At 37.9% G+C, this 26,867-nt stretch overlaps 1 protein-coding gene across 5 annotated transcripts in view; it reads right to left on the bottom strand.

Annotated features, from left to right (window-relative positions):
* Positions 1-26,867, bottom strand: part of Pds5b (PDS5 cohesin associated factor B) — a 212,360-nt gene that overhangs the window by 127,364 nt on the left and 58,129 nt on the right. For all 5 annotated transcript variants that reach the window (XM_063232617.1, XM_063232615.1, XM_063232616.1 and 2 more), the window contains exons 2-5: positions 9,245-9,371; positions 4,844-5,047; positions 500-586; positions 284-381 (exon numbers count right to left, since the gene is read on the bottom strand). In XM_063232617.1, the coding sequence (XP_063088687.1) occupies positions 284-381; positions 500-586; positions 4,844-5,047; positions 9,245-9,352 (497 nt within the window). In that variant the 5' untranslated portion in view covers positions 9,353-9,371. The remainder of the gene's footprint in view (positions 1-283; positions 382-499; positions 587-4,843; positions 5,048-9,244; positions 9,372-26,867) is intronic.

The following is a 26,867-nucleotide window of genomic DNA, read 5'->3' as shown; positions in this document are numbered from 1 at the left end:
CAAGGTTGCGAGTTAGATCCCCAGTACCAATAAATAAATAATAAAGACAGTATGCATAACCTTAAATTGTAATTCTTTGCCCTTTAATATTTACCATAACAAGCCCAATTTATGTGAATTCACTTATAAGTTTAAAATCCTTTACCGTTATATTTTTTAATGCTTTTTTTGTTTGGTACCAGGAATCAAACTCATGGCCTTGCACTTGCCAGGCAGGCACCTGTGCTGCTGAGCTAAATCCCCAGCTTAACACTTTATACTTAGTAAAATAAGATAAACTTACTTTATAACTGAAAATAATGTTCTGTATAGTTGGGTAAAAATTTCATTGCTGTCTTCTAGCTCAAAGCATATGTTATATGACTTGACCCAAGCAATGTTCTAAAAATAAGAGGAAATAGACAAAAGATAAAATGTAAGTACTTTAATTGAAAAATATGCAATCACACACACAAAAAAATTTTTTAAATGTTATCTCAGGATAAAATGCACTGCTTACCTCAAGTAAATAAAAATACCTATTGAATTGTGGACTCTTTGTATCCTCCAGTCCCTTTAACTGCCTTGTTATAAACATAAAGATATCCTTAAAAGAAAAAGAAAGCACCGTTCAGGTTATAATTACTAAATGAAAATATACATTAAGAAACAAAAGTTAATCCTAGAAATAGCTAGCTAGCTAGATCACAATCACATTGAATATAACCAAGAAAAAACTGGGTGGTTTTGTTTTGGTTTTTTTTGTTTGTTTTTGTTGTCTTTTTGAGACACCATTTCAGTATGCAGTTCAAGCCTGAACTCATTTTGTAGCCCAGGCTGGCCTCAAACTTGCAGCAATCCTCCTGTCTCAGTCTCCCAAGTACTGAGATTACAGAGGCCTGCGCCACCACATCCAGCCTGGGTGGATTTCATGAAGTACAACTTTATATGAAAAACACTGTTTCTCAGTGACAGCAAATCTTTTAGAGACTGAGTGCTCATGACACTGCACCAAAACTCACTTATTTATCACAGAGTGCCAATCCTGCCTTAAACCTGAATATTCAATGTTCAGTTGCTGGGGCAACAATGAAGCAACTTGGTTCTTGCGCTATGCCACACATGCTCTATGTTCACCACCACTGACTAGGATTCTACCATCCTGAAGAAAACATTAAACTGAGGACTTCCGGGAAAATGGTGGAGTGGTGAGCAGCAGAGGAAAAAACCTCTTCAAGTTTTGGTATCCAGACCCTGGACTATAGCAACATAAGTAAGAAAAAGAAGAGAGAGGTGGGTCCCATGGACACAGGAAGGAGGTGAAGAGACTTGAATCCCCCCGTGGACAGTGAGAATTCAGGTAGCCAGCAAAAATTTAAAAAAGGAGGGGCAGCAGCTCTGCAGCAAGGAAGCAATGCAGTCACCCCCACACCCCCTCCAGTGGAAGCCCTACAGGCTGGGAAGAAACAGCAAAGAAACAATGTAGTCCCCCACAGCCTGTGCACCAATGAAGAACCTGCCAGCTGAGGAGAACTGGCAAGGAAGCTGTGCAGCCACACACAGAGACAGACAGACAGACAGACAGACAGACAGACACACACACACACACACACACACACACACACAGTAAGCAATTAGACGCAACACAGGCTGAGATGATAATAACTGAAGTAAGGAAGCAATCTGACATTTGTGTTGTTTGATTAACTTTTCAAGCCTAGGGAAGGGGGAAAAATTGAATCATTGACATGCTCTTAAAGTAGGGAAATAATTCCTATAGAAAGTTAAATAAATACACCTGAAAACCAAGTCAATTAAAATTTATAATCAGAATAAAAAATGTTGCAGTAACTTAGAGCTAATTCAATTTGCTGAAACATATATATACTAACTATGTAGCAAAGGCATAGTTTAGTATGTGTACAACTGCAGTTTGTCATGTCTCACTGCCTGTTGGCTTGAACCACCAGTGGTCCATGCATGACTGTCAAATAAGATGGCTTTTTATTAACTGTATTAGTAAAAAGGTCAATAAAAGTTATCAGATACATTTGCAGCAAAAGCAGTACAATACAAACTACCAGATGGGACACTAATGCAGGTACCAGTAGTAGCCTAAGTTGGCAAGAACATGTTTTTAAAAATGTATAATGGACTGGGGATTTAGTTCAGTGGCATAAGTGCCTGCCTTACAAGCATGCAGTCGTGAGTTCAATCCCCAATTGGGGGGGGGGGGGGAGAGATAATCCCAAAATACAATTGCCAAGTAAGTTAGGTATGGTAGCCCACGCCTATAATCCTAGTTACTCTGAATGCTGCAGCAGAAAAATTCAAGTTCAAGGGCAGCCTGGACAACTTAATAGATTTTAAAAAACTTAAAAGTTAAAAAAAAAAAAAAATGGGTGAGGAGGTAGGCCCCATGACACAACAGTTAACTAGCACATGCAAAAAATCTTATATTCAAACCCTGGTACCAAAAACAGGTTACTAAATGACAAGATGAGATTGCACACAGAGGCTTAGATATCATAAAAGACCCTTAGACATCAACTTGCCAAGTTTCCTATTCCTATCCTTTTCCTATAATTACTCCCCTTCTCCGTCCCTCCTCCGCCCAACCTGCCACCATTTCTCAGGCTATTCCTATCATCTCCTGCTTTTCATTTACCCCATTTATAGCTGTAGAGACAAGTTCAATGTCATTTTTAGTTAGGTCCTTATTAAAATTAGTTTTACAAAAAATTAAATTGATGTTTCTAAAAAGTTTTTTCAAGGTTTAAAATTATAATTGCTTACTCCACAAAAGAAGCATGTAATCAATCAACAGGTGGGAAAAGTCTGTCCTATAAGACAATAAACATTTTTTTAAAGGTAACAAACATACTACGCAAATGTTGAGTGGTTTTTCAAGGAAAGTACTATCAGAAGTAGATCCTTCAAAAAGTGACTTGGATAATAATAATAAAAAAATATTTTCTTCATAAATGAACCCTTCTTCTGAGACTACCTAAAAAGGAACATAGCCATAATGGCTCTAACGGGAGAAAAGTCAACTTACTTATAACCTCTCCATTGCTGACTTGAAAAGGAAGCTAGGTATATAAAAAGGGTTGCTGGCAACAGTAACAAACTGACCAAAGAAAGAAAGGTGAGGACCGTAATGACCTGATTAACAACTATACCTATGTGACCTTATCACAGACAAAGACAAATACAAATTTGATGCTAATGAAAACAGATTATAAAGTTCGTTAAAAATCAGTAATTTTCTATAATCCCAGCACTTGGGAGGCTTAGGTAGGAGGATCGCTGCAAGTTCAAGACTAGCCTGGGCTACAGTAAAGTGAGCTCAAGGCCAACCTGAAATGTATAGTGAGACCAAAAAAAAGTGTGTGTGTGTATGTATGTATGTGTGTATGTAGTTTTTAAAATACTAACCCCCCTTAAACCAAGGCAGGAAATGGGGGGGGGGCTAAGAATAAAACCAAAAGATTGGTCAGAAAAACAAGATAAACTTTTCAGCTAGTAAATAACCTACAAAGACCCTAATTTAATCTTAGCCCTTCAATATTCTTTTCCTAAACTGTTCTTTTACAGAGAGCAAATCTGTGCTTCATTAGCACAAATCATGGGCTAAGTCACTGATTATAGCTACAGGGGATAAACTGACAAATCCGTAAGAGAGGTAAATAAATTGTATAGCAGCAATCTTAAGCAATGTTTCCTCTTCGGGATTCTAACAGAACACCTGGTGAGGAAGAGTCATACCTTATATTGAACAAATACAATCATTACATAAACCAATTTTTACAAATCAAAAGTTCACAATTAGAAACCAATTTACATACCTGGAAACATACATTGCATAACCAATTTGTGTTGTCTACTATAATTCTTTGACCTTTCTCAAATCTTAGAATTCAGTTCAACTTTTAAATGACAAATACTGCCATCTATAATCCCCTCACCTTAATTCTGTCACTAATGAAAATATAAAACAAGCACGCCCAACAGGCAAGCATTCCATAATTGAATCTTAGCAGATCTGATCAAGTGGCAAGTTCGTCATTCCAATTATCAAAAGGCAACTTCATGAACCCAAGAACCACCTATAGTTTTTTGTTTATTTTTATCCCTCACCACTGTAAATCCAGTTTTTTACCCAAAATTAACATGGATGTTTATTAAATGAAACAAATAAACTGTCTTTTTTTATACTGTAGATTAATAATCTTTGTATGAATCATCATTCTCTATTACTCATCTCCAACCTGTAGCCCTCTCTTTCTTTTTTGGGCCTCTTTTTTTTGCTGAGTGAACTGTCTTGGACCACATATAAAATATATAATAAAGCTAATGTATTTATATCAAAGTAACAAAACTTTTCTCATTTTTTAAACATTTAAGCATTTAAGAAGGAGCAAAATAAGAAATAAAAATCCACAAAGCAGGCTGCAGATTGAACACATCTACAATCAACAATTCCAACAACTGCCTTCCGTACTAGTTGCTTTTTGTTACCCAAAAAATTCTGCTTTGTCTCTCTTATCATTTGATATCTTTTATATAGCATGAATCCAGGTATATACTAGGTAATGACTTTTAAATACTGACCATGGTCTTCAAAACAGGTTTTCAAAAGGTAAAATGATACTGAAAAATGAAGAGCTAATGATATTAAATTTATAGTTAGTATTCACTGTATTAATCTTATCCTGAAGATCAGACATTACCTAAAGAAAGACCAAAATAAAACAGAAATTCAACAAAAGATTACTACAGCTACTGTCAAAGAAGCCAAAGAAAATCTTTTAATTCGCCATATCCAAGTATAGTCTTGGCAACTCTTTAAATCAGTACTTGCCTTTAGTTTATCAGGTGATGTGTAAGGAGCTTCAGGAGCATAAATCCTGAAAATATCAGCAAGGCAGCATGCTACCAGTAAACGAACATCTTTATCGGGATGCTTCAGGAAAAAATCTGAAGCAAGATGTAAAGCTAGGTTTAGATAAAGTTCCTTTTCTTCTTCAGAGTCCTGGTCCATGTCCATGAAAGTTTTGACAACCATCTATATAAAAACAAAAATAATGAAATAGTGACAATGTAAAAATTCAGAAATCTGAAATAAAATCATATTAGCTGCAAACATTAACTTCAAATAACTATTTTACATTTCTACATTAAGCGTAAGAACAAGATCCTTCTAAAACCAGAATAATCCTTTTTTAAAGATAATAAACTTGTCCTTGAAAGAATATAAAAAACTGGTCATGGTGGCATATGCCTATAATCACCAGCACTCTGGGAGGCTGAGGTAAGAGGATCACTGGAAGTTTGAAACCAGCCTGGGTTACAAAGTGAGCTCATGGCCAGATGAAACTGCATAGGGAGACCCTGTCTCAAAAAAAAAAAAAAAAAAAAAAAAGACTAAGTAAAATAATTTTCATTTAAGCAACATATCTGCTAACAAGATTTTTTAAATTTTAAGTTAACTTTATGCCTGTGGTCCCTGGAAGAGTTCTAATATTTGCTGAAACATCTGGTCTCACTTGTATAGCTGGACTAAAAGTATGTCTTTAAAAACAACATCCTTTTAATAATATTTCTAATCCTTTCAACAGAAGAAATAATGTATCCCTGGGGGAGGGGATCTAGTATGACGATTTAGTTTTCCATCTAAACCATTAGATTATTCCTGATTTAGTTTTACATATTCAAGACAATATATAAACAGACTCAAGAAATGATGTCAAAAGCATTCCTTTATCCCTGAAAAGTTACCAAGAAATGACTGCCATAGCATCCAAAAAAAATTTCTTGTGCTATAGTAAAAGAGAATATGATATGGATATTTCATTAATTCAAAGGCATATATGGGTTGACAAGCAACTTACAAGAAATGGATCCTTTATTGAAAATACACACAAAAAACAAGAATGGTGAAGGAGCGTACATATAGTTTAAATTCTGTAAAGTGTTTTCTCTGACAATGATAACTTTACTCTGTACTATTCTTATTTTAAATGCGATCTAACAGAACTGCCTAACCTAGTATTTAAATAGAATTCTAACGCAAGGGTGCCCATCAAGCATCCACTAGGTGGTGCTGGAAATGCTAAGCAACACAGGTCTTGCCACCAAGGATCAATGTCTATGGCTTAGACTTTTATATTGCAAAAATTTCTACTTGCTGTAAAGCTAGACTTCTTTGTAACAAATAGTCAAATTTGTGATGAATTTGCAGAACAACCATGGAAAAGCCATTTCTCATAAAACAATTCCTCAGTTCTATTAGGTCAGATGCCAGAACCAGCAACAGAGAAATTCTTCTAATCCAGCACTGCCATCAGTTTAAGGATACACAGTCCAGGGCTATTTTAACTTTTTAACACTTCTATGATGTATGCTTTAGCTGGGTTATGGTGACACATGCCTGTAATCCCAGCATTCTGAGAGGCTGGTGCAGGAGGATCACAAGTTTAAAGCCAGCCTAGGCAACTTAGTGAGACCATGTCTTAAAAAAATAACAATGTAAATTTGCTTTAATAACCAAGTTATTAACCCAAACACAGACATACAGGCACAAACAGACGGACAGACACATATACACACACAGAAGAAGAAACAGCTTGATACAAAAAACTATTTTTTTTTCTTTAGAATCTCTTCACAAGAGTGGGCCTGGTCAGGGTAGGGTGGCAGGCGCCTATAATCCCAGCATTCAGGAGACTGATGCATAAGGAGGATCACCATGAGTTTGAGGCCAGCCTGGACTACACAGTGAACTCAAGGCCAGATTGAACCACACAGCAAGAACAAAACAAAATGGAATGTGACTCCAGTATATTTTAAATAAAATATTATTTTAAAAACTAAAAATTATTTAAACAGTATCACCAGACATATTAGCAAACTGCTATAATGTATGAGACATACAAGTACTTGTATATAGCGAAAATTATCTCATTTAATTCTTTTTATATTTCTCTAAAAATAAATATAGCAACAAGTGGAACTTAAGAAAATAAATGATTAAAAAGGTGTTATTAACCAAATTGCTGTTAGGCATAAACGTCTACAAAATAATGAAAACATACTATCAAACATTAATATATGTACTATGAAAATCATTATGCCAAGACTAACCAAAATTTCTTCAATACACAGATACTAGAAATTTCTCCCAACTATTTGCAATTCAAATGGTGTTATAAAATTCATTAGTAACTCCTATGAGGCTAAATAAAAAAATAGCATCTCCTAAAGGCACTAAATGCTAATTGGACTGCACATATGTAAGTATCCTGTTTGCATTCAAGTAGTGTCTCAGCAAACTACAGGTACATTAACCTATTATTCCTGATAAACAAATTTAAGAAAATAAATATACTAGTTTCTCTAAACATTCAACAGATCAAAAGAATGCAAATAATGTAGAAAGTAAAACATATCACATATTGAAGGGATTTGTAGCCTGACCATTTCTGGTAAACTATACACATACTCCTAAACACAGTAAAACATCCATATTATTTAAATCTAATCTTCTCAAAGATGTTTCTTTTGAATAAACATATACCTGACATTCTAACACTTTATATATAAATAAATGTATGACATTCAAGACTTATGTGAAATGTGTAACAGTTCTAACATACCTTTCTCCTTAAAAATGGATATCATGTACCAACATAAAAGTTATTTTAAGGATCTTGGGCCTTCGATGATTAAGAAAATATTTTCCACAGGAATACATTTAATTAATAACTGCAAACATTACTCAATGTGTGTCTGTACTGAAATGTTACATGATAACCCATTAATATGTACAATTTTTGTATTTTCATATATCATGTTTCTTTAAATGATAACAATAATATATCAAGCAACATAAATGTCCAGGTAGGTAAAATCTACAGGAAAGAAAATGCTCAAAAATAAAAGACTATTACGATTTAGATTTGGAATGTCCCCCAAACTCCCAACATCCTAGAGGCAAGGATTTTGAAAGTGGCTTGATCATGGGGGTGCTTCACTTATCAGCAGATACATCCACTTGGTGATCCATTTCTGAGAGTACTCTTGAGGAGATGGGGTCTGGTCAGAAGAGACAGGACACGAGGCAGGACCCCAAAGGGTATATTTCCTTCCCTGGCAACTCCTTAGTGCTCTGCTTCCTGACCACCATAAAGTAAGCAGCTTTCTTTCACCATGATCCTCTGCCATTTCATTCATGCTCTGAGAGACAGCTGACCATGGGCCAAAAACATAATCCAAAATAAACCTCCCCATAAGCTGTGGGTGTCAGGTATTGTGTTTCAGGCACCAAACAGGACTAATTCACTGTTGAAAGAATTTAATATTCTTTTGCCAACTACACTACTTCAATCATGTTAATAATCACAGGGACCCATCACTGGCCTAAAGGAAAGGGTGAAACATCATTCAAGTATATGTAATAGACCCCTGTCAAACAGTGACTGACTCATCCACAAAATTCACTATTATAAATCTTGACTTGTAGCCAGAAGTGGTAGCACAGCACTGTAATCCCAGTACCAGGAAGGCTAAGGCAAGAGGCTCACCAGGAGTTCAAGGTCAGTCTGGGCTACAGAGTGAGAGTTTAAGACAGTCGAGTGTGTATAGCAAGACCCTGTCTCAAAAAACTAAATAACAAAAACAAACCAAAAAAATTTTTGACCTGTTACCATGTCAGAAGTAGAGAGAAAAGCTAAAACAATGAAAATAACTAACCTACAGCTTAAGTAATACAAAGTGTTAAAACTTCCTCAGATAGGGCTGGAGATTTAGCTCAGCGGCATAAGCGCCTGCCATAAGCAGGCAGTCCTGAGTTCGATCTCCGGTACCGGTAAAAACGAAAAAGACAAAAAAAGGCAAAAAAAAAAAAAAACTTCCTCAGATTTAAGCAGTTTTAGAAAATAAATGAGATATGATATAGGAGAAAGGAGACAGTTTTGTAAACACAAAAAAGAATACAAGAATACTGTATTGTAAATTTGTTCTCTAGTATCAAGTACAAAAAGCCCTAGAAATTCTTTAAGTTTCACCTAATTGCTCTCCCATTAACAGGAGTTAAAAAATCCCTACTGTTTCTCTCTTTCTTACGCTTCTTCCTTTACACTTTCTGTCATTTTCTGCTTTAAATTTTTTTTACATTGACCAAACAAGATATACTCTTATATGATTCCCACAAGAAACTCCCAAATTAAACAGATATTCAAAATAAGTATTTAATTTTACTCACCTTTAACCGCCTCACCATCTCCTCTTTGGATATTTTATCTGAGATTTCCTTAACACCCGGAGGATAAGTAATTTTTCCATCATTTGTCCTTGTCTTGGAATGAGCCATGATGGAAACGTTTTTACCCCTAAAAAAAATGAAAAAAAAAATTAGATGCAAGCAAAAAATCTAATATAAATAATATTTGTATCAAAAATCTCTCTACCAAACATTTATTATAGCTTTTATTTTCACTTCCTTTAACAGCTGTGTTACTTGCACTGCACCTCCAGCAAAACAACTCCACAAACACACACACATATTTATGGGAAAATTAACCAAAATAAACAGTTTTTTTAAGTGTTACAGATTTCTCAAGCCAAAATCTTACCACTACCACACACACACACACATACCAAACCACCCAGGAATTTGGAAGTAAATGGAGTGTTAGCACATTATATCCACATATACTCTGGGGCAATCCTGCCAAAAAAGTAATTCAATTTAGGTAATCTCATGGGACAAAAAGGGCAGAGATAAATCTGTATCTGACAAAGCAGAAAGTTACATTTAAAAAAATTTCTCCTGATGTTAATGTGGACTATTGTTCCACCCAAAAATGACACAGCTGTAAAAGAAGGGTAACCAGAATTCAACCTGTGTCCCTTTATTCCACACCAACCTGCAGAGGGAACAGCAGAGAAGGCTGCTTCAGCGCTAAACACAAGATAGTACCAGACACAAGGCAGTATTAGACACAGGGCAGACACAGCTAATTTGTTTTAGCTATAGACCTGCACATTTGCTGAGGCTCACATGATTTGCATAGTCTTGCAAACCTCAAAACATGAAGTCAAGGACACCCAACTGGTCGTATACCCAAGCATTCTAACATAAGTAAGTCCAAATCCTGCCTACAGAAGGGGGTAGCTTCATGCTAAGCATTAAAGAAAAACCATAATCATTATGATGTTTCTGAGACAATGAACAGTATCCAGTCAAAATTAAATAAGCACCTAAGAAAAAAAAATATTTTAAGTGAGAACTAGCAGAAATACCATGCACCAAGAACAGATCCAAAATTGTTTAGATGCTACAGCACACAAATCATAAAACTACTGTAATATAATCTTAACAAAATAAGATAATTCTGAAAATTTATTTAGAAAAATATTATAAACAATTAGCTAATATTTTGAAAACAGTACTAAAAATGAAAAAAATTGATGAACTGGAATTTAAATCTCATACATAAGTTTATTAGCAGGCAGTAAAGGCAGTAAAAAATTAATACCATCAGTTAACCAGGAGCAGCTAGAAGAAATTTCTCAGAATACAACATGGAGAATCATAAAACTGAAAAACAGAGAAAAACAGGTCTAACAGTAGCCTATGATTAATGGGAATATCAAGAGAAGGGTAAGACACTTCTCTAACATCTGTACAGTACCATAAAATGCCTACCCACAAGTTTGAGAACCCAAACAAGATTAAATTCAAAATAATAATGGTAATTTTAGAAAATAAACTGAAAGAAACAATTTAAGCTAATGTAACTTACCAATAATGTAACCCAGGTGGTCAGAAACATTTCATCTTTTATATGAAAAAAAAATAACTCTTATTGCAAATCTAAAATTTATATCCAAGGAGTATGATTTTTAAGACTAGATAAAATAGGGGCTGGGGATTTAGCTCAGCAGCATAAGCCCCTGCCCAGCAGTCACTAGATCATGAGTTCAATCCTTGGTATGAGAAAAAAAAAAAAAAAAGACTAGGTAAAATAAGGACAAAGTATAAAAACAAAACTCAGGAGCTATAAGTGTGCACATATGCGAGTGTGTGTGTGTGTGTGTGTGTGTGTGTGTATGCATGTATGTATTGTGTATGTATATAAAATATATTTAGATTATCTTGCACAGACTACTTGCTGAATTTATAATGCACATGGCCAAATAAAAAGAACAAGTTTTCAAAATTTCAATATGTGGAACATAAAAGACAAAATGAAAAAAGTGTCAACGACAGATTTTAAAAGGATGAAAAAAAATAGCATACAAAACTAAGGAACAAAATCACTTCACAGATTCAATCAATAATCAGTAACTTTTCACAGGGAAAAATATCCAAATTTAGGTTGCTTTTCCATGGAGTCCCACCCAACAACTAAGAAAAAATAATTCCAACAACAAACAATACCAAGAAACAGGAAAAACAGAGAACACTTCTTGACCAATTTTATGTAAGTATCTAACCTAATTTCAATACTTCAGTACCAAAGACATGAAAATAATGGAAAAAAGAAAAAAATCAGAGACCAATCTTACTCATAAACTCAAAGCCACTGAACAAAAAAATTATGAATCCAGGGCTGGAGATTTAGCTCAGCGGCATAAGCGCCTGCCCTCCAAGTGAGTGGTCGCAAGTTCAATCCCCAGTACAGATTTTAAAAAAAATTATGAATCCACATGCAGCAACACACAAACACACACAGAGGAATGCAAGGATGAATTCACCATGACCAAAAAAAGAAAAACCTTATGAAGAGTTACAATAAATGAAGAAAAACACTTCATAAAATGTGACAATTCATTAACTACAAAAAATATACAAGCTTGGTTAACTGAAAATTATACAAAAGTTGCCTTTATCTTCAAAAAGAGTGCAACGGGGGCTGGGGATTTAGCTCAGCGGCATAAGCGCCTGCCTTGCAAGCAGGCAGTTGTGAGTTCGATCGCCGGTACCGATAAAAAGGAAAAAGCCTCCCCCCAAAAAAGAAAGAGTGCAACACACACTGCAGCATAAGCCATACTTTCTGATGATCCACTAAAAGATTTTATTTGTGAACAGAAACGCAAACATTCCTGCGGTCTTAACTTGATACTGTAATGAAAATGCTAACAACAAAGGGAGCAAAAAAAAAAACCAGGAACAAGAATTAAAAAGGAAGTAATCAAAAAGGGCATTATTTGTAATTGTTATGGTTATGTGTATAGAAATATCAAAAGCATTTACAGATAGAACAGTTGAATTAATGAAGACTGACTTTTGCAAGGATATAAGAGAAAATCAATATACAAATATTACTCACAATTAACACAGTACTTTCCTAAGCAGCACAGACAGGCAAGAAATTGAAAATAATAGGCAACATACATTAAAAGGAGAAATAAACTTCTCCCCACTTCCAGACAAAACAATTGTCTAAAAAACTGCAAAAGAATCTTTTAAGAAGTTACTCCTTCAAAGTTGCAACATACAAGATCAACTTTCAATATGTACTGACGATTAACACTAGCAAGAAACAGAAACCTAAGCCAAAAACACATCATTTTAAATAACTCTCCCTGCCCACTCATTCATGAATTACTTCAATATAAAGCTAACAAATGATATAAAGGATAGATATACCAAGAACTACAAAACACTGATAAAAGACACCATGGAAAATCTAAATAAAAAAGTCTATACTATGATCATGAACTGAAAAGGTCAACATAATGAAGACATGAATCCTTCCCAAATTAATCTATAGGCTGAGGATCCCATCAACAAGCCAGTAAAACTTTTCACAGAGAAAAGTTTATCTTACAATTTATACAAAAAGATGTGTGACATGGTGGCTAATGCCTGTAATCCCAGGACTAAGAAGGCTGGGACAGGAGGATTGCTGCAAGTTTGAGGTCAGGTTGGCTACAAGTGAGTTCATGGCCAGCCTAAACTGCACAGTGAAAAGATATCTGAAAAAGAACCCCCAAAAAATACACACACACACACACACACACACACACACACACACACCCCAAGAACCAGAATAGGTGAAATAAACAAGGAAAGGAGTAAAGTGAGAGGAAATCTTCTGTACAACTTAAAATTTTTGGAGACCTCCAGAGGATGGCAGAGCTGACCACATCAGACAAAGACCCTCTCTGAAAATTACTGGCTAGGCACTGGAATATAGCAACTGGAGTAAGACAAGCTGAAGGGAATTGGGTACCCTGTACTCACAAGAATCTGAAGCAAGAACTGAAGCCCATATGGAGAGCAAAGAGAAAAACTTCAACGGAGGAGGAGGAGGACGAGGAGGAGGTATCCAGTGGAGTCTTTTCACTGAGTGGGAAAAGCAGCTCAAACCTGCAGGTACACAGTGACTACTAAACACAAGAGGCCTCCACAGAGAGATGCAGCAGTGGATGTGGGTGAATGCTGAGGGCTTGATCACCTTGTAGAGGGGCCAAGTGAGCTCAGAACTCAGAATAACTGCCGGTTCTATCTAGCAGCTGGCAGCTGAATTCAAGCCCGTGGAAGTGCACGCTGCAGGCTAAAAGGGTCTGATCTCGGCCCCCAAAGCCAGAATACAGCCTAAACTTCAGGGGATATAAAGGAGCACATGCACTGAGATTATCTACTACCTCACCATAAAGCTACTGTTGCCTTGCTGGATAAATTAAGACACAGCTGGACTCTATCTCCACACACTGTCTACCAGTGATAGCAAAGACAAACCTGAAAGTGGATTCTTTTATCCTTCTTTCATTTGTTTTTTATTGTGGTGGTATTGTTTTCTTTTTTTCTTATCTTGTTTTTATGAGTGTGAATTTGGTTTCTAGCCTCTTTGTGGTTAACTGCTCTGTTCTGTTATTCACTTTATTTTTTCCTTCTCTTTTCCCTACTATCTTCTGTACCAGTTTCCCACAGCAAGTATAAAACTTCTTGGTCCTCCAGCCTTGCTTCTAATTTCTTACTTTCCTCTTTTACTTCTCTATTCTCTAATCCTTTTTAAATTTTAAGCCCTGAGGGTAAAATAGAAACATTAAGGACTTATGTACTGCATATAATATTCTGGTTTTAGATTTCCTTATATAACCACAAATCTATTTCATATGGTTAAAGGTCACAAACTAATGGTTACCTCCATTTATCATTTTCTATACTGTTCGATGCTACTAGTACTGCTGATGGTACTACTTTAGCCAAAAGTTATGTAACTGTTCTGATCAGTTGTTCTTCCTGTTATCCTAAGACTGAGACTAAGGGTCACAGGAAATACTGTGACACCCAGGGGATGGGCCAATCAAGCAACAACTTCTCATCCCCAACAAAGTGAAGAGTTAGGATCTTGTGACGGACTCAAAACTCAAAATCCAGTTATACTTGAAAGATATCTTGCAGAAGTAGTCATTTCTTATTGGTTCTAAATACTAGCAATACAACCAGGAGTGGTGGCTCATGTCTATAATCCAAGAACTTGGGAGGCTGAGGCAGGAGGATCATTGCAAGTTCAAGACCAGTCTTGGTGACAGAGTGAGCTCAAGGCCAGCCTGAACTGCACAGAGAGACCCTGTCTCAAAAAGACCAAAACAAAAAATAAATAAATAAATAAATAAATACTAGCAATAAAGTGGTTCACCATGGTGGAAGATAGAACCCATATCTTCCACTATGCACTAAAGTCAAAATGGATCAAAATGTTAAATCTCCCGGAAGATGGACAGATAGAACTCTTGAGAACACTGGTGTAACCAAAGACCTTATAAACAAAAATCCAATCATACAGGAGCTATCACAAAGAATCAATAACTGGGATCTCACCCTATTGAAAACCTTTTGCACAGCAAGAGAAACCACCAACAGAGTGAAGAGACAACCCACAATGTAGGAGAAAATGTTTGGCAGCTGTACCTCAGACAGTGGATTACTATCAACAACATATAAGGAACTCAAAAAAAAAAAAAAAAAAAAAACCAGACCTCCCAGATTTAAAGACCCAATCCAAAGATGGGCATCTGAAATGAATACACATTTCTTAAATGAAGACATACAAACAGCAAACAAGTACATGAAAAATTTTCAACATCTCTTATCATTCAAGAGATGTAAATTAAAACACCGAGATTCCGTCTCACTCCAGAAATAATGGCAACTATCAAGAAATCAATCAATAATAAATACTGGAGGGGCTGTAAGGAAAAAGGAACCCTTCTTCAGTATTGGTGGAAGTGTAGACTGATGCAACTACTGTGGAAATCAATGTGGAGATTCCTCAAAAGAACTAAGACGAGAGGTCCCATTTGACCCAGTTATTCTCCTTCTGGGTTCTTCCTGAAAGAATTAAAAGCATCATACCACAGCAATATATGCACCCCTATGTTCATATTGTTACAGTTTGTAACAAATGAATCTTGGAAACAGCCCAACTGCCCATCAACTGGTGAATGGATAAAGATGTGGATTTTTTATACAATGGAGTACTACTCTACAATAAAGGACACACGAGACATTTCTAGGAAAAATGGATGCAGCTTGAGTATGTACTTGTAAGTGAAATAAATCAGACACACATGTGTGAATACCACATTGTTTCTCTGCTGTGAGAAACGAAAAATATAAATAAAAATCAAAATGCATTTTGAAATAGAAGTAAAATGTTCACATGGGGAGGGGAACAAGACAGAGGTGAGGAGGAGGGAAAAATGAAAGTCAAAAAAAGAAAAGAATGAAAACAAGGTAACAAAGGCTTCATAAATGGGGAGGGGATAAGGCGTTGAAGAGAGGGTAGAGAGATGGGAAAAAACAAGCTATGTCATGTACAGGTATAAATCTCTATGATGAATATAATCGTTATGTATATCTAAAATGTTCCAATGAAATCCAATGTAAAAAATAAATATCGTGGTATATCTTTTTTTAAAAAACAAAATTTTCTATATATAGTAACTACAATAAATCATGTGATAGCAGAGGACACACACATACAAGAGAACAGCAAAGATTATTCAGAAATAGATTCCATACAAATACAATATACCAAAAGGTGCTATAGCAACTGGATAATCATAAACAAAAAGAAAAATGAAGCGTAACTACTTCATCCCTTTATATAAACATTAATTCTTAGAAAGATCCAAGATTTAAACATAAAACACCAAAGCTTTTAGAATACAGCATTCTTGAAAAACCAACGAACTTCACTATTAGGGTTAGAGGAAAAGTGATAAAAGAGTCCAACAGGGACACTGCCAGTTCCAATGAGACCTAAATGAAATGTAGGTTTCATTTTTAGATACAGAGGACGTGTCAGCAAGTCACAGAAGACACATCAGTAGATCACAAGCAGTCTCCCAAAGTCATATCAGCAGGTCACACATCAATAATCCTCGAGCCTTTCTCCAATCCACCTCTTCGAAAACCCACCAAAAAATATTACCAAAAACAATCCTTGTAGCCTATAAGAGAACCTTTTCGATACTGTTCACAGTGTGGTCCCTTTGAGGTTTAACAATAAACCTACTTGGACAGTTGAGTTTATATCCATTCTTTCTTGCTCACCTCGTGCTAAAACCCAAGACTGGGAGCCAAGGGCAGAGAATCCTACAACCTAGCAAGCAATGGGCAGTATGTAGCCAGTTCATCATGGGCTTACGTCTACATCCTGCAAGCCTCCTGTTTCTCGCCGTTTCCCCTCCTTTGCAAACAGTCAACTGCACATGCTCAGCTTCCCTCTGCAGTAGGACTGCGAGGCTCTAGCTGACACTGCCCTATGGTGACTCCTCAAAACTCCCAGAGGAGTCACCTCCTCCCAGAGAGCTGTGGTATGATGCTTTTAATTCTTTCAAACCTTGACTGCACAAGTGGGTAACCAAGTCTCCCTTGCCTTCCCCAAAACCCTCCTTTTCGTGAACCTCTACCCAGGGACCATAGTGCCAGACCTCAAACCACACATCTACCCTCAGCAGTAATCCATCACCACCCCTGAGAGGATAAGATTCTGGCTTAACGACTTTCTCTTGATGCCAGAGAAAGCTAATCTGCCATCATCTCCCTTTTACCTTCCTATTTTCCTTCCTCCCCATTCGCTATTTGAGAACACCACAAAAGGGGGACCTCCTACACTGACTGGGGGTGGGGAAACACTTCCTTTCAGTGTGCAATCTTTTCCTATTCCAGGAGCCTATAGATCCCAGTCAGGGGGCCAAGTGTAGGGAGACATCCCAGCAACCTGTTTTCCAACTCAGGCTGCCTTTCTTATCCTTTCCAGTGATTGGCAATTCTCCCTCAAAAACATCAGAAGACACTGCCCCCTCAGCTGTCTCTTGTGTAATCTTTCCAAAATACAACTAAGTAAACCATAAAAGATGATCCACTCCACTTCTATGTGGCCCCAGTACAGACTTGAAAATGGGACATGCTGGCCATCTGAGCGTATTTTGATTTTCAAATTCTCCAAAACCCTGATAACTTCCTCCAGAGAAATGGCAAAGAGCCACACAGTCCCTACATCCAAGCCTTTTTTACTCTCCATGAACAACCTTTCCTCTATCCTAATGTTTCCTCTCTAAATTCTCCCATCCATATAAAAATTTCTATCCTTGCTCCCGACCCAACAACATCATGCCTGTACCCCACACATACACCCTTTCTCTATTAAATTTCATTCCACTGATGATTCCCCATCCTACTGCCTCTCAGTTCCTCAACAACCTCTCAACCAGGTCCATAATCCTCTCCCAGTCATCAGTCACTCTCTCCTCCCAAAGAACCTCCTCCTCTCCAACTCCCTGTAGCCTGTAATCTTCCTATGGCCCAGCTCCTTTCCCAAACCCGCCCTTTCTTCCCCTGAGACACACTCTCACCACCCAACATCTCCCCAGATCACTTCCCATCCCAGGCAGCAGGCACTGAGGGGCCCATTCACATTCATGTTTCTTTCACAAGTACTGATCTAGGGCCTTTCCAACAAAGAATGGGGTATATCTCAGAAAATACCATAAATTCAGAAAAAAATCCCTGCTCCTCACTCAAAATACCTCACATAGGTAGATATTTCCCTTATCCTCTATTCACCCTTACTGATGACAAAAAGGAGTGTATTTGGCAGGTGGCTAAAACCACATCAATCAGCTGCACTGCCAACACCCCGATAGGCATACTGAAGCACCTCGTGCACAGGGCTAAACCCTAAGCCCCTGAGTGGACATATCAACTTAAAACTCTGGTAGGACAGACTGCAATCATATGATCACTTGCCGCCTAGTAGAAATGGAAAAAATTAAACACAAACACATCAACTATGAGAGTCTCAGAGAAATCACCCAGGGAGACAGACAAAAACCCTCTTTATGAACCTTTCAGAGACCATGATTAAATATACAAACAGCAACAGTAACTCTCCTAAAGGCCTAATTCTTCTACATTTCCACTCTATCCAAATATCTGCAAAAAAGCTCCAAAAATTAGACTCCAAACACCACAGGAAGAGTTTATAAGCCTTGCATTAAAGTTTCAACAACAAAGATGAGGAACAGAGAACTCTAAAAGAAACACAGACTAAAGCCAAATATCAAATCCTGCCCACCCTAGTCAAAAAACCATACACTCCCAGTCCAAAAAACCCGCCAAAGGCTCCACCTCAAACCCAACTAGCAACTGCTTTACTCCAGCAATCTGACCACTAGACAAAAGTTTGCCCTAATCCCTGATCTCCTACCAAGCCATTTCCGAACTTCAGACAGTGAGGTCACTGGAAAATAGATTGCCCTCTGGGGAAGGCGCAGCTTACCGGAGTGCTCTGCCCTTCTTGCAAACTGACACATCTGGAGGCCTGGCAGCCTTTATGGCCCTATCTTCAGCTACCAAATAATGTGGTCCAGGTCCCAAAGCCCCCCCCACCCCGCCGCCACCCACAATACCATAAAGAGATCCATGGTGATCACCTTTAACAAAGGTGATCAAGAAAAAATAGGCCTCCTTTCTCACTGACGCAGGGACCAAACTCTCATCTTACTGATCTGTGCTCCCCATCTCTACCTCAGTTGTTGGAATGAATACCCTACCAGAAACACCAGCCAAGACTCCACACGTATACTGTTCTAATATAGACCATACAACTGTCATTCACAATTTCCCCACTTCCTCATGCCCTTTTTGGGAACAGATATCCTCCACTAACTGGAGACATCCACCTATTTCCTCACTTCCTGTGCCCCTCCTTACCCTACCAGTCATATCCCCTATGAGACACTCCTGCTCTGAGGCAATCCAACTCATCAAATCACAAATTGACCCTTTGAGATACAAAAAGACCCTTCCATAGCTTTGTACTACCAATTCCTCAAAGTAGCCCTGAGTGACTCTCAACCTGTTACAGTTAAGCAATACCCTCTTAGCCCCAATAGCCATCTTGGCTTCCAGTCCATTTCAGCCTTATTAAAGCCAAAATTCTTATCCCTACTGACTACCCCATCAACATTCCCATCCTTCCTGTAAAAATAACTTGATGGTCCTTTCCAACTGGTCTAAGAACTCTGAAAGATTAACAAAGCTACTGTTTCATTTACCCAATGGTTCCCAACCCCTATACCTTTCTCTCCCATATCCCCAATATTCAATAAACTAATGTCTCAGACTTCAAAACGCCTTCTTTACTACTCCCCTCGGCCCTAACTCTCAACAACGTTTTACCTTTACCTGGAAAGACCCCCCTATTCACTCAACAACTTACATAGACAATTCTTCCCCATGGATTTTGGGATAGCTCCCACCTCTATTGCCAGGAATTTAAAAGGACTCCAATTTCTCAACCTCACCCCCAATCACCTGAACCAATATGTCAATAGCCTTTTGCTTTATGGACCCTCAAAAAAGTGATTATATCCCACACCACCTCCCTTCTTAAATTCTTGAGGAAAAAGAGATACAATGTCTCAGAACATAAACCTCAACTGGTACACTTAACTGGGCCTTCAGTTTACCACTACCACTCACTGCATACCCTCTCCCAAAAACAGGCTATTAATAATCATCCTTTCTCCACCAAAAAATGAGAATTTCTTTCATTCTTTGCCGTTTTAGACTATTAATCCCAAATTTTTTATTCATTGCAAACCCACTTTATTAGAATTCCTAAGAAAAGAATGCCAGAAACAGACTTAATTCTCATTTCTTTTGGAGCCCATTTCTTCTGAGGCACTCCTTAAGGCTCCCTCTTTGGCCCTCTTCAATCCTAATAAACCTTTCTTTTTATTTATAGTCAGCAAAAAGGGACAAACACGGGGGCGTGGAGCAAAGATGGCAGATAGGTAACAGGTGGCCCCTGAGGCTCCCTGAGATAGTCAACTTAGAATTCAACTTAATACAGCAAGGGGAGCCCCGAACAGAGGGAGATGAATTCTCTCATCCCAAGAAGAAACTAAGGTGAGAAACCAATGAAACATACAGTCCCACTGAACCTAAAGGTTCAGTGCTCCCACTGCAGCGGGTGACTTGCGGAACTGTCGAAGGTCCCGTGGCTTCGACTCACTGGAGGCGCAGTCACATGAGGTCGGGGGTCGGCCGGCCGAACAGAGAGCTGAGCTGGCGGGGAGCCTGCACCAACCTGTGATGAGTGATGGGAGCAAAGCAATTCCACAGAAAGAGGGGCTTCAGTGGATGATATTCTGTGGCTGGGCAGGACTAGCAAGAATAAGGGACAGCAGTGACTTCAGTCAGTTGTTCCCTTCCCGAAGGGAATTGGTGGAGTGAGCTAGGCCTGGGTCACGCAACCTGGCTGAGACCCAATAGGTTATCGGAAATAAACTCCCTAGGCGGCAGCGCACATGACACAGTGAAGCCCCAGAAGTTTGACTGACCCAGAGGGGAGGCAGCGCACAGTACTACTGTGCAGGCCTCAGCAGCTTCACTGATCCCAAGGGGAGGGGCCAGCATATGCTGCCCCTGTCTGCAACTCATTACCACACTGCAGCGGGAAGGGTCACCTAGCCAGCGTGCTTCAGAAGAATTGAAACCAACAAAGAAAGAAACCGGGGCCTCCTGGAAGAAACAAAAAAGATGGGAAGAGGAAGCAACAACTAAAAGTCCCCAGATCCCAACCGTGAGAACAGTGATTCAGGTCAGGTAATTACAAAGGAGAATGAGAACAGCAAACATGCAATATCAGACACAGCAACAGTGGACATAAAGAGATATATCCAGGACCACATAGACAAGTTCAAAAGTGAAATATTTAGCCAAATAAAGCAGTATATAAGAAGATTAAAAAAAAAAGAGATGCTAAGCACCCCTGAAGCAGACACAGATGGAAGAAGGGAGGAACTCAAACAAAGGAGAGAACCATTTGATGAAGGATAAAAAGAAAATATAGAATACATGAAGCAGATTCAAAGAGATTACCAGGAAATTTAAAACTCTATGGAAAATGGCAAATCTTCTTGACAGAAACTAAGGATATATTATCCAAACTGAAGGACAGTTTTGCAATGTGGGATTATAAAAGGAAAAAATTTTTAAAAATAACAAGGAAACAAGCAGAAACAATACAAAGGCTAGAAGATAACAAGAGGACCTACAACTTGAGAATAAAGAATATGAATGAAGTTGGTGATTTAGCTCAGTGGCTTAAGGGCCTGCCTGGTAAGCTTGTGGTCCTGAGTTCAATCCCCAGTACAAAAAACAAAAACAAACGAAACAAACAACAACAACAACAAAAAAAAAAAAAAAAAAAAAAAAAAAAACCTAAAAAAGAATGCGAATGAAGAAGCAGGGGTACAAACAAAGGAACTACAAAGGTTATTCACAGAAATAATTAAGGAAAACGTCCCAAGATAGGAAAAGGAAATGATATTCAGATGTATGAGGCATACAGAACTCCAGCCACCTACAACCAACACAGAGCTACACTCAGGCATATAATAATCAAGATCCCAGAAATTCAATATAAGAACAGAATAGTAAAAGCTTAGGGACAAGAAACAGATAACCTATAAAGGAAGGCCCATCAGAATAATGGCAGACTTCTCGACACAAACTATCAAGTCAAGAAGAGCCTGGAGTGAAATATTCCAAGCCCTGAAAGAAAATAACCTGCAGCCCAGATTGATATACGCTACTAAACTGTCTCCAGAAATTAATGGAGAAACAAGATGCTTCCAAGACAAAGAGGAACTTGGCAAATTCGCAACCACCAATCCAACTCTACAAAGAATACTGCAGGGCATTCTAGAGAAAAAGATAAAAGTATTAGGATTCCACGAACAGTGACAGAGAAGACTCAATGAATGGAGCAGAAAACAGAATGAAGAAGATATAAACAGACAACTGATGGCAAAAAAAGAACGTAACAGAAACGAGGCAGAGAAGGTTGGTTATAATCTCTAATATAGATGGCCTTGATACACTAAATTAAAAAAAAAAAAAAAAGAACCACACCTGGATTAATCAGGAGATAGGGTCCACTGAGATGCTATTTATAGGAAATATAACTAACATGAGTACATGGACTGAAAATCAAATATGAGAAAACAATGCTCTATGTGACAGAGAACCAGATAGTATTTGTGCATAGGTTGGAAAGACAGGCTTTAATAGGTAAAGGAATACAACTAGAGATCAAGTCCAGGAGAAAGAAGGTTCGGAACCACTTAAGTAAATAGCAGGTTGCCACACACACACAATTTAAAACCAAGGGTCTTGGTGAGACCCAAAAATGTACTGTGTGCCCTGGTGAAGTGAAAGGGGAGGGAGAGTCTTAAAAAAGATGGCAGAAGATATTGTTAATACTGTATCAGGATTTAAAACCCACTTACTCAGACCACTCTGCTCAAACAGATTTTATTCTGTCCCAGTTTGTCTACTTACATTAGATTTGAGGGCACAGACAGCTATCCCAAAAACAACAGGATATAGCACAATAATCATCTTTAATTTCCTATTGTCTTAATCTGGAGTCCTGTATGACTTATACTATTTTATCACGACTAATCTTAGTTAAATTTGGTTTGATTGTTGTTTGGTATGGACAGATTTTATTCAAAACTGATATGATTGACAGTATCAAGTCGGAGAGTATAGGCAGCTACACTGAAGATGACAAGACTCTACAATACACATTCTGGTTTGACAACTGCCTGTTTTTGAAGTTTTATACTATATACAAAGTTATGTTTTTATTAATATTGTTATATACTGATATATTCAATTATACGATGTCTGATGATACAGCCAATTCTACTGAGGATAACAAGAGACAACACAGGAACTATGGTAGAACTCCTTGTACAACGGTTTTATATGTCTTTTTCGTTTCATGTGTTTACAGGAATATCTTTTGTTTTGTCTTGCTTTGTTTTGTTTCTCCCTCTAACATAGAAAGGATAGAAATACATGTTAAGATTTACACATGTGTAGAATCTATAAACTGTTAATGAGAACTGATCTTATGACACATGATGAAATGAACAAATACTTTTAAGAAAAAGAGACACTAAAGTACCCAGTGCTGATCCTGGAGGGTCATAATGTGAAACCCAGCCATAGTATTATTCTTTGTTCAGAGTGATATTAGACTGCTTGGGTTTGTTCAATCTCCACATAGCTGAAGATATGGATAACTGCATGTATGTTTAAGTGTATAGGGTTGATAACCATATTTCTAAGTTTTTGTTGGATAGTTGAACAGAACTGGTTGCTGTCTCACTGTTTGAATCCCCACTTTATATGCTCCACTTTAGTACCTTGAATAACTATTTGTAAGAGGACAATCTGTAATCATCTTAGTTATTTCTTACTCTTAGTTATTTCTTACTGTTTATTTTTTTCTTTGAAAGTATGTATTATTTCTACCTATTTTCTGTTTGGTTTAGTCTTTCTTTAAATAAAATTAGAAGAAAAAAAAAGAGACTACAGTACCCAGTGCTGATCCCAGGGTGTCATGATGTGAAATCCAGCAATACTGTTATTCTTTGTTCAGAATGGTTTTAGCCTGCTTTAGTTTGTTTAATCTCAACATAAATGAAGATATGGATAACTGCATGTATTATTATATAGGATTAACAACCATATTACTAAGTTTTTGTTGAACAGAACTGTTTGCAGTCTCACTGTTTGAATTCCCACTTTATATGTTCCACATTTGTATCTTGAACAACTGTTTGTAAAAGGACAGTATGTAAACATTAACTAGTGATTTCTTACTGTTTATTTGGTCTCTGAACATATGTACTATTTCTACCCATTTTCTGTTTTGTTTAGTCTTTCTTTAAATAACATTTTTTTTAAAAAGGGGGACAAGCTTTAGCACTACCTGCTCAGCCAGCTGGAAACTCCCTACAGCTTGTTGCCTATTCATCCAAATAGTTCATCCTTGTAATAAAAGACTGGTCTCTCTGTTTACAGTCTAAGAGTCTGCTGCATTCCTTAATCCCTAGGCCCAGAGGATTACTATCCACCAGCCCTTACATGTACACTCTTCACTCAACTTCTCTGACCTTCTCAGCCACTGTGCTTTAACCCATCTCTCTCTGGCCCAAGTTCAAGCCCTATACTCTCAGTAACTTTCAGTTACCTTTTACCACTCCCCAGATTTCACCTCCCAACTTAAGGGCACAGGACTCCTTGATTTTACTCTTACGTGCTTCCATCAAATAACCTTGAAACATATTCCAGAGTTCCCAAACTCGTTCACTGATAAAAGCACTTCAAAGACCACCCCTTTCCTGGCATAGTATACCATCAGTGAATGCTATCGAGTTAGCTAAGCTTAATGCTACCCTCCCCAAGAAGTGGCAGCTCTCCCCACAAGCACAACTTCACAGCAGGCAGAACTCATGACACACACTAGCTCTCTCACTCTCATAAAAGAGAAAACCACTGACGTTTACAAAGACTACGAATACCCATAGGTTATCCCACATTCCTATACTCAAATGCCCAAATCTGACATGAAAGAAGATTCCTAAAAAATATTCCAAACAAAATGGGCCCCTAATTCAAGATCTAGAGTCAGCTCTTCCACCCCAAAGAACTACCATAATTCACTGCAAGCGTCAAAAATCTAACTCACAGAATAAACATCTCAGATATATCATTTGTGGAAATAACAAAACTGACAAAGTAGCAAAACAGACAGCCACCAACTCTCCTTTCTCCTTTCCTGCTTCCTGTTCCCTCGCACCTTGGTTACTCAGCCCCAAGAAATAACTTTACTCAGCAAATAATGGGCATGACAAGAGAAAACAGTAGCAGTTTTTCCTTAAAAACTTAGTCTTTCCTGAAGGCAAAACAAATTCCTTTTCATCTTTCTATGACCAGCTCCATGCTGGATTACTTCCTCTTTATGTTCTAATTCCTAAATATTCAAATACATCTCATCCTTAGGTTTAAGACCTCCCTGCAAAGAGTATCACCCAATGCTCCACAGACCAAACCATCAAGCCCCCCAGAGCAACCTCAGACCTCCTCCTTTCCCCACCCTTCAGCTTCAGGGATTCTTCCCCGGTACTGACTGACAAATGGACTTACTCACATGCTTCCAGTATAAAAATCATAGTAATAAAGATACCTCTTTGTCCTAGTTGACACTTTTTCAGGATGAATAGGGGCCTTCCTACATCAAACAAAAAATTCTCCACAGCAGCAAATGTCCTACTCACTGAAATCATCTCCCATTTCAAACTTTCAATTTTTATCCAAACAATAATGGACCTAAATTTACCTCAGAGATCACCCAAAAGGTAGCCCCCTCCCTAAATATAACCTGGAAGCTCAATCACCTTCTTAAACAGAGCCTAACCAAATTTCCCCACCAGGTCCACTCAGACTGGACTAACTCCTATGCTCAGCCCTTTTTAAACTCAGGTCTCTTCCCCAAAAGCATCTTATGCTCAATCCCTTCTAAGAGTCCACTTGGAAGGCCCTTTCACATTCTTTATCTCCAAATCAAACTTAACCTCCCCTCTTTCAAATTTCTTATTTAACACCCTTAGGCATCTCATTTGGAATATGTTGACTCCACCTCCCAAAAACCTCCAACAGAGATACCTCATTTTTGAGTTCCTACAATCTGAAGACTGGATATATACAACACCTCTCAGGGGTTAAAACCAAAATGAATGGGGCTCTTAGAAGTAATTCTGACCACCCAATAATAGCAAAATTAAAAGAGCATTCCTCCTGCCACTTCTCTCTTAAAAGGGACCCCCCCCCCCCGCTTTCCTAATGCACATCAAGCAGAGGCATATCCTGCCTCCTGTGACTGAAGAAATCAAACACAGCTAGAAAGTCCATGAGTCTCTCTTTTCATAATTCTGCATACTTCTTGACCATCTTAATAGAAGAATTCCCAATTAATCATCCTCTTCCTCCCTAGATACCATAATCCAAGACCTATGGTTACAGGAAAGCCTCTCAGACTTCTCTCCAGAACCACTCACTACTACTACTTCCCTCCTGCTCCGATCCTTTCTCAGTATCACTTATTCTCTTAACCCCTAACACAGACTTTTCCTACATACCTCCATCAGACATGCTTACACAGCTAAAATAATGCAAACCTCTAACAGGTCTGCCACCATCTTTCCCAAATAGCAAACTCAGTAATCTCTGCTTCCCTTAGAACACAAATACTTCTGCAAGGCTACACTTTACCAAGACTGCTAGTCCCAGCTGACATCAGACATCCAGGGCACTAGGAGGCATCAGACAAGCTCTATTCCAAAAATAACACTGTTTTTATACCAACAAATCTGCTCTTGTCAGAGATGGGGTAAAACGCCTTCTTGAACAGACTTCCGAATAATCTGTCTCCCTTTTGTCTTCATTGGCTCCTACCATTCTGGTCCACTTAATGCTTGTTACTTTTTCTTCCTTG

Source organism: Cavia porcellus, unplaced genomic scaffold (genome assembly GCF_034190915.1).
Source record: "Cavia porcellus strain 051 isolate PalLab524CR breed Dunkin Hartley unplaced genomic scaffold, mCavPor4.1 scaffold_21, whole genome shotgun sequence".
In the NCBI taxonomy this organism is placed as follows: Eukaryota; Metazoa; Chordata; class Mammalia; order Rodentia; family Caviidae; genus Cavia; species Cavia porcellus.
Note: the sequence above shows the minus strand (reverse complement) of the source record. Positions and strands in the feature narration are given on the sequence as shown.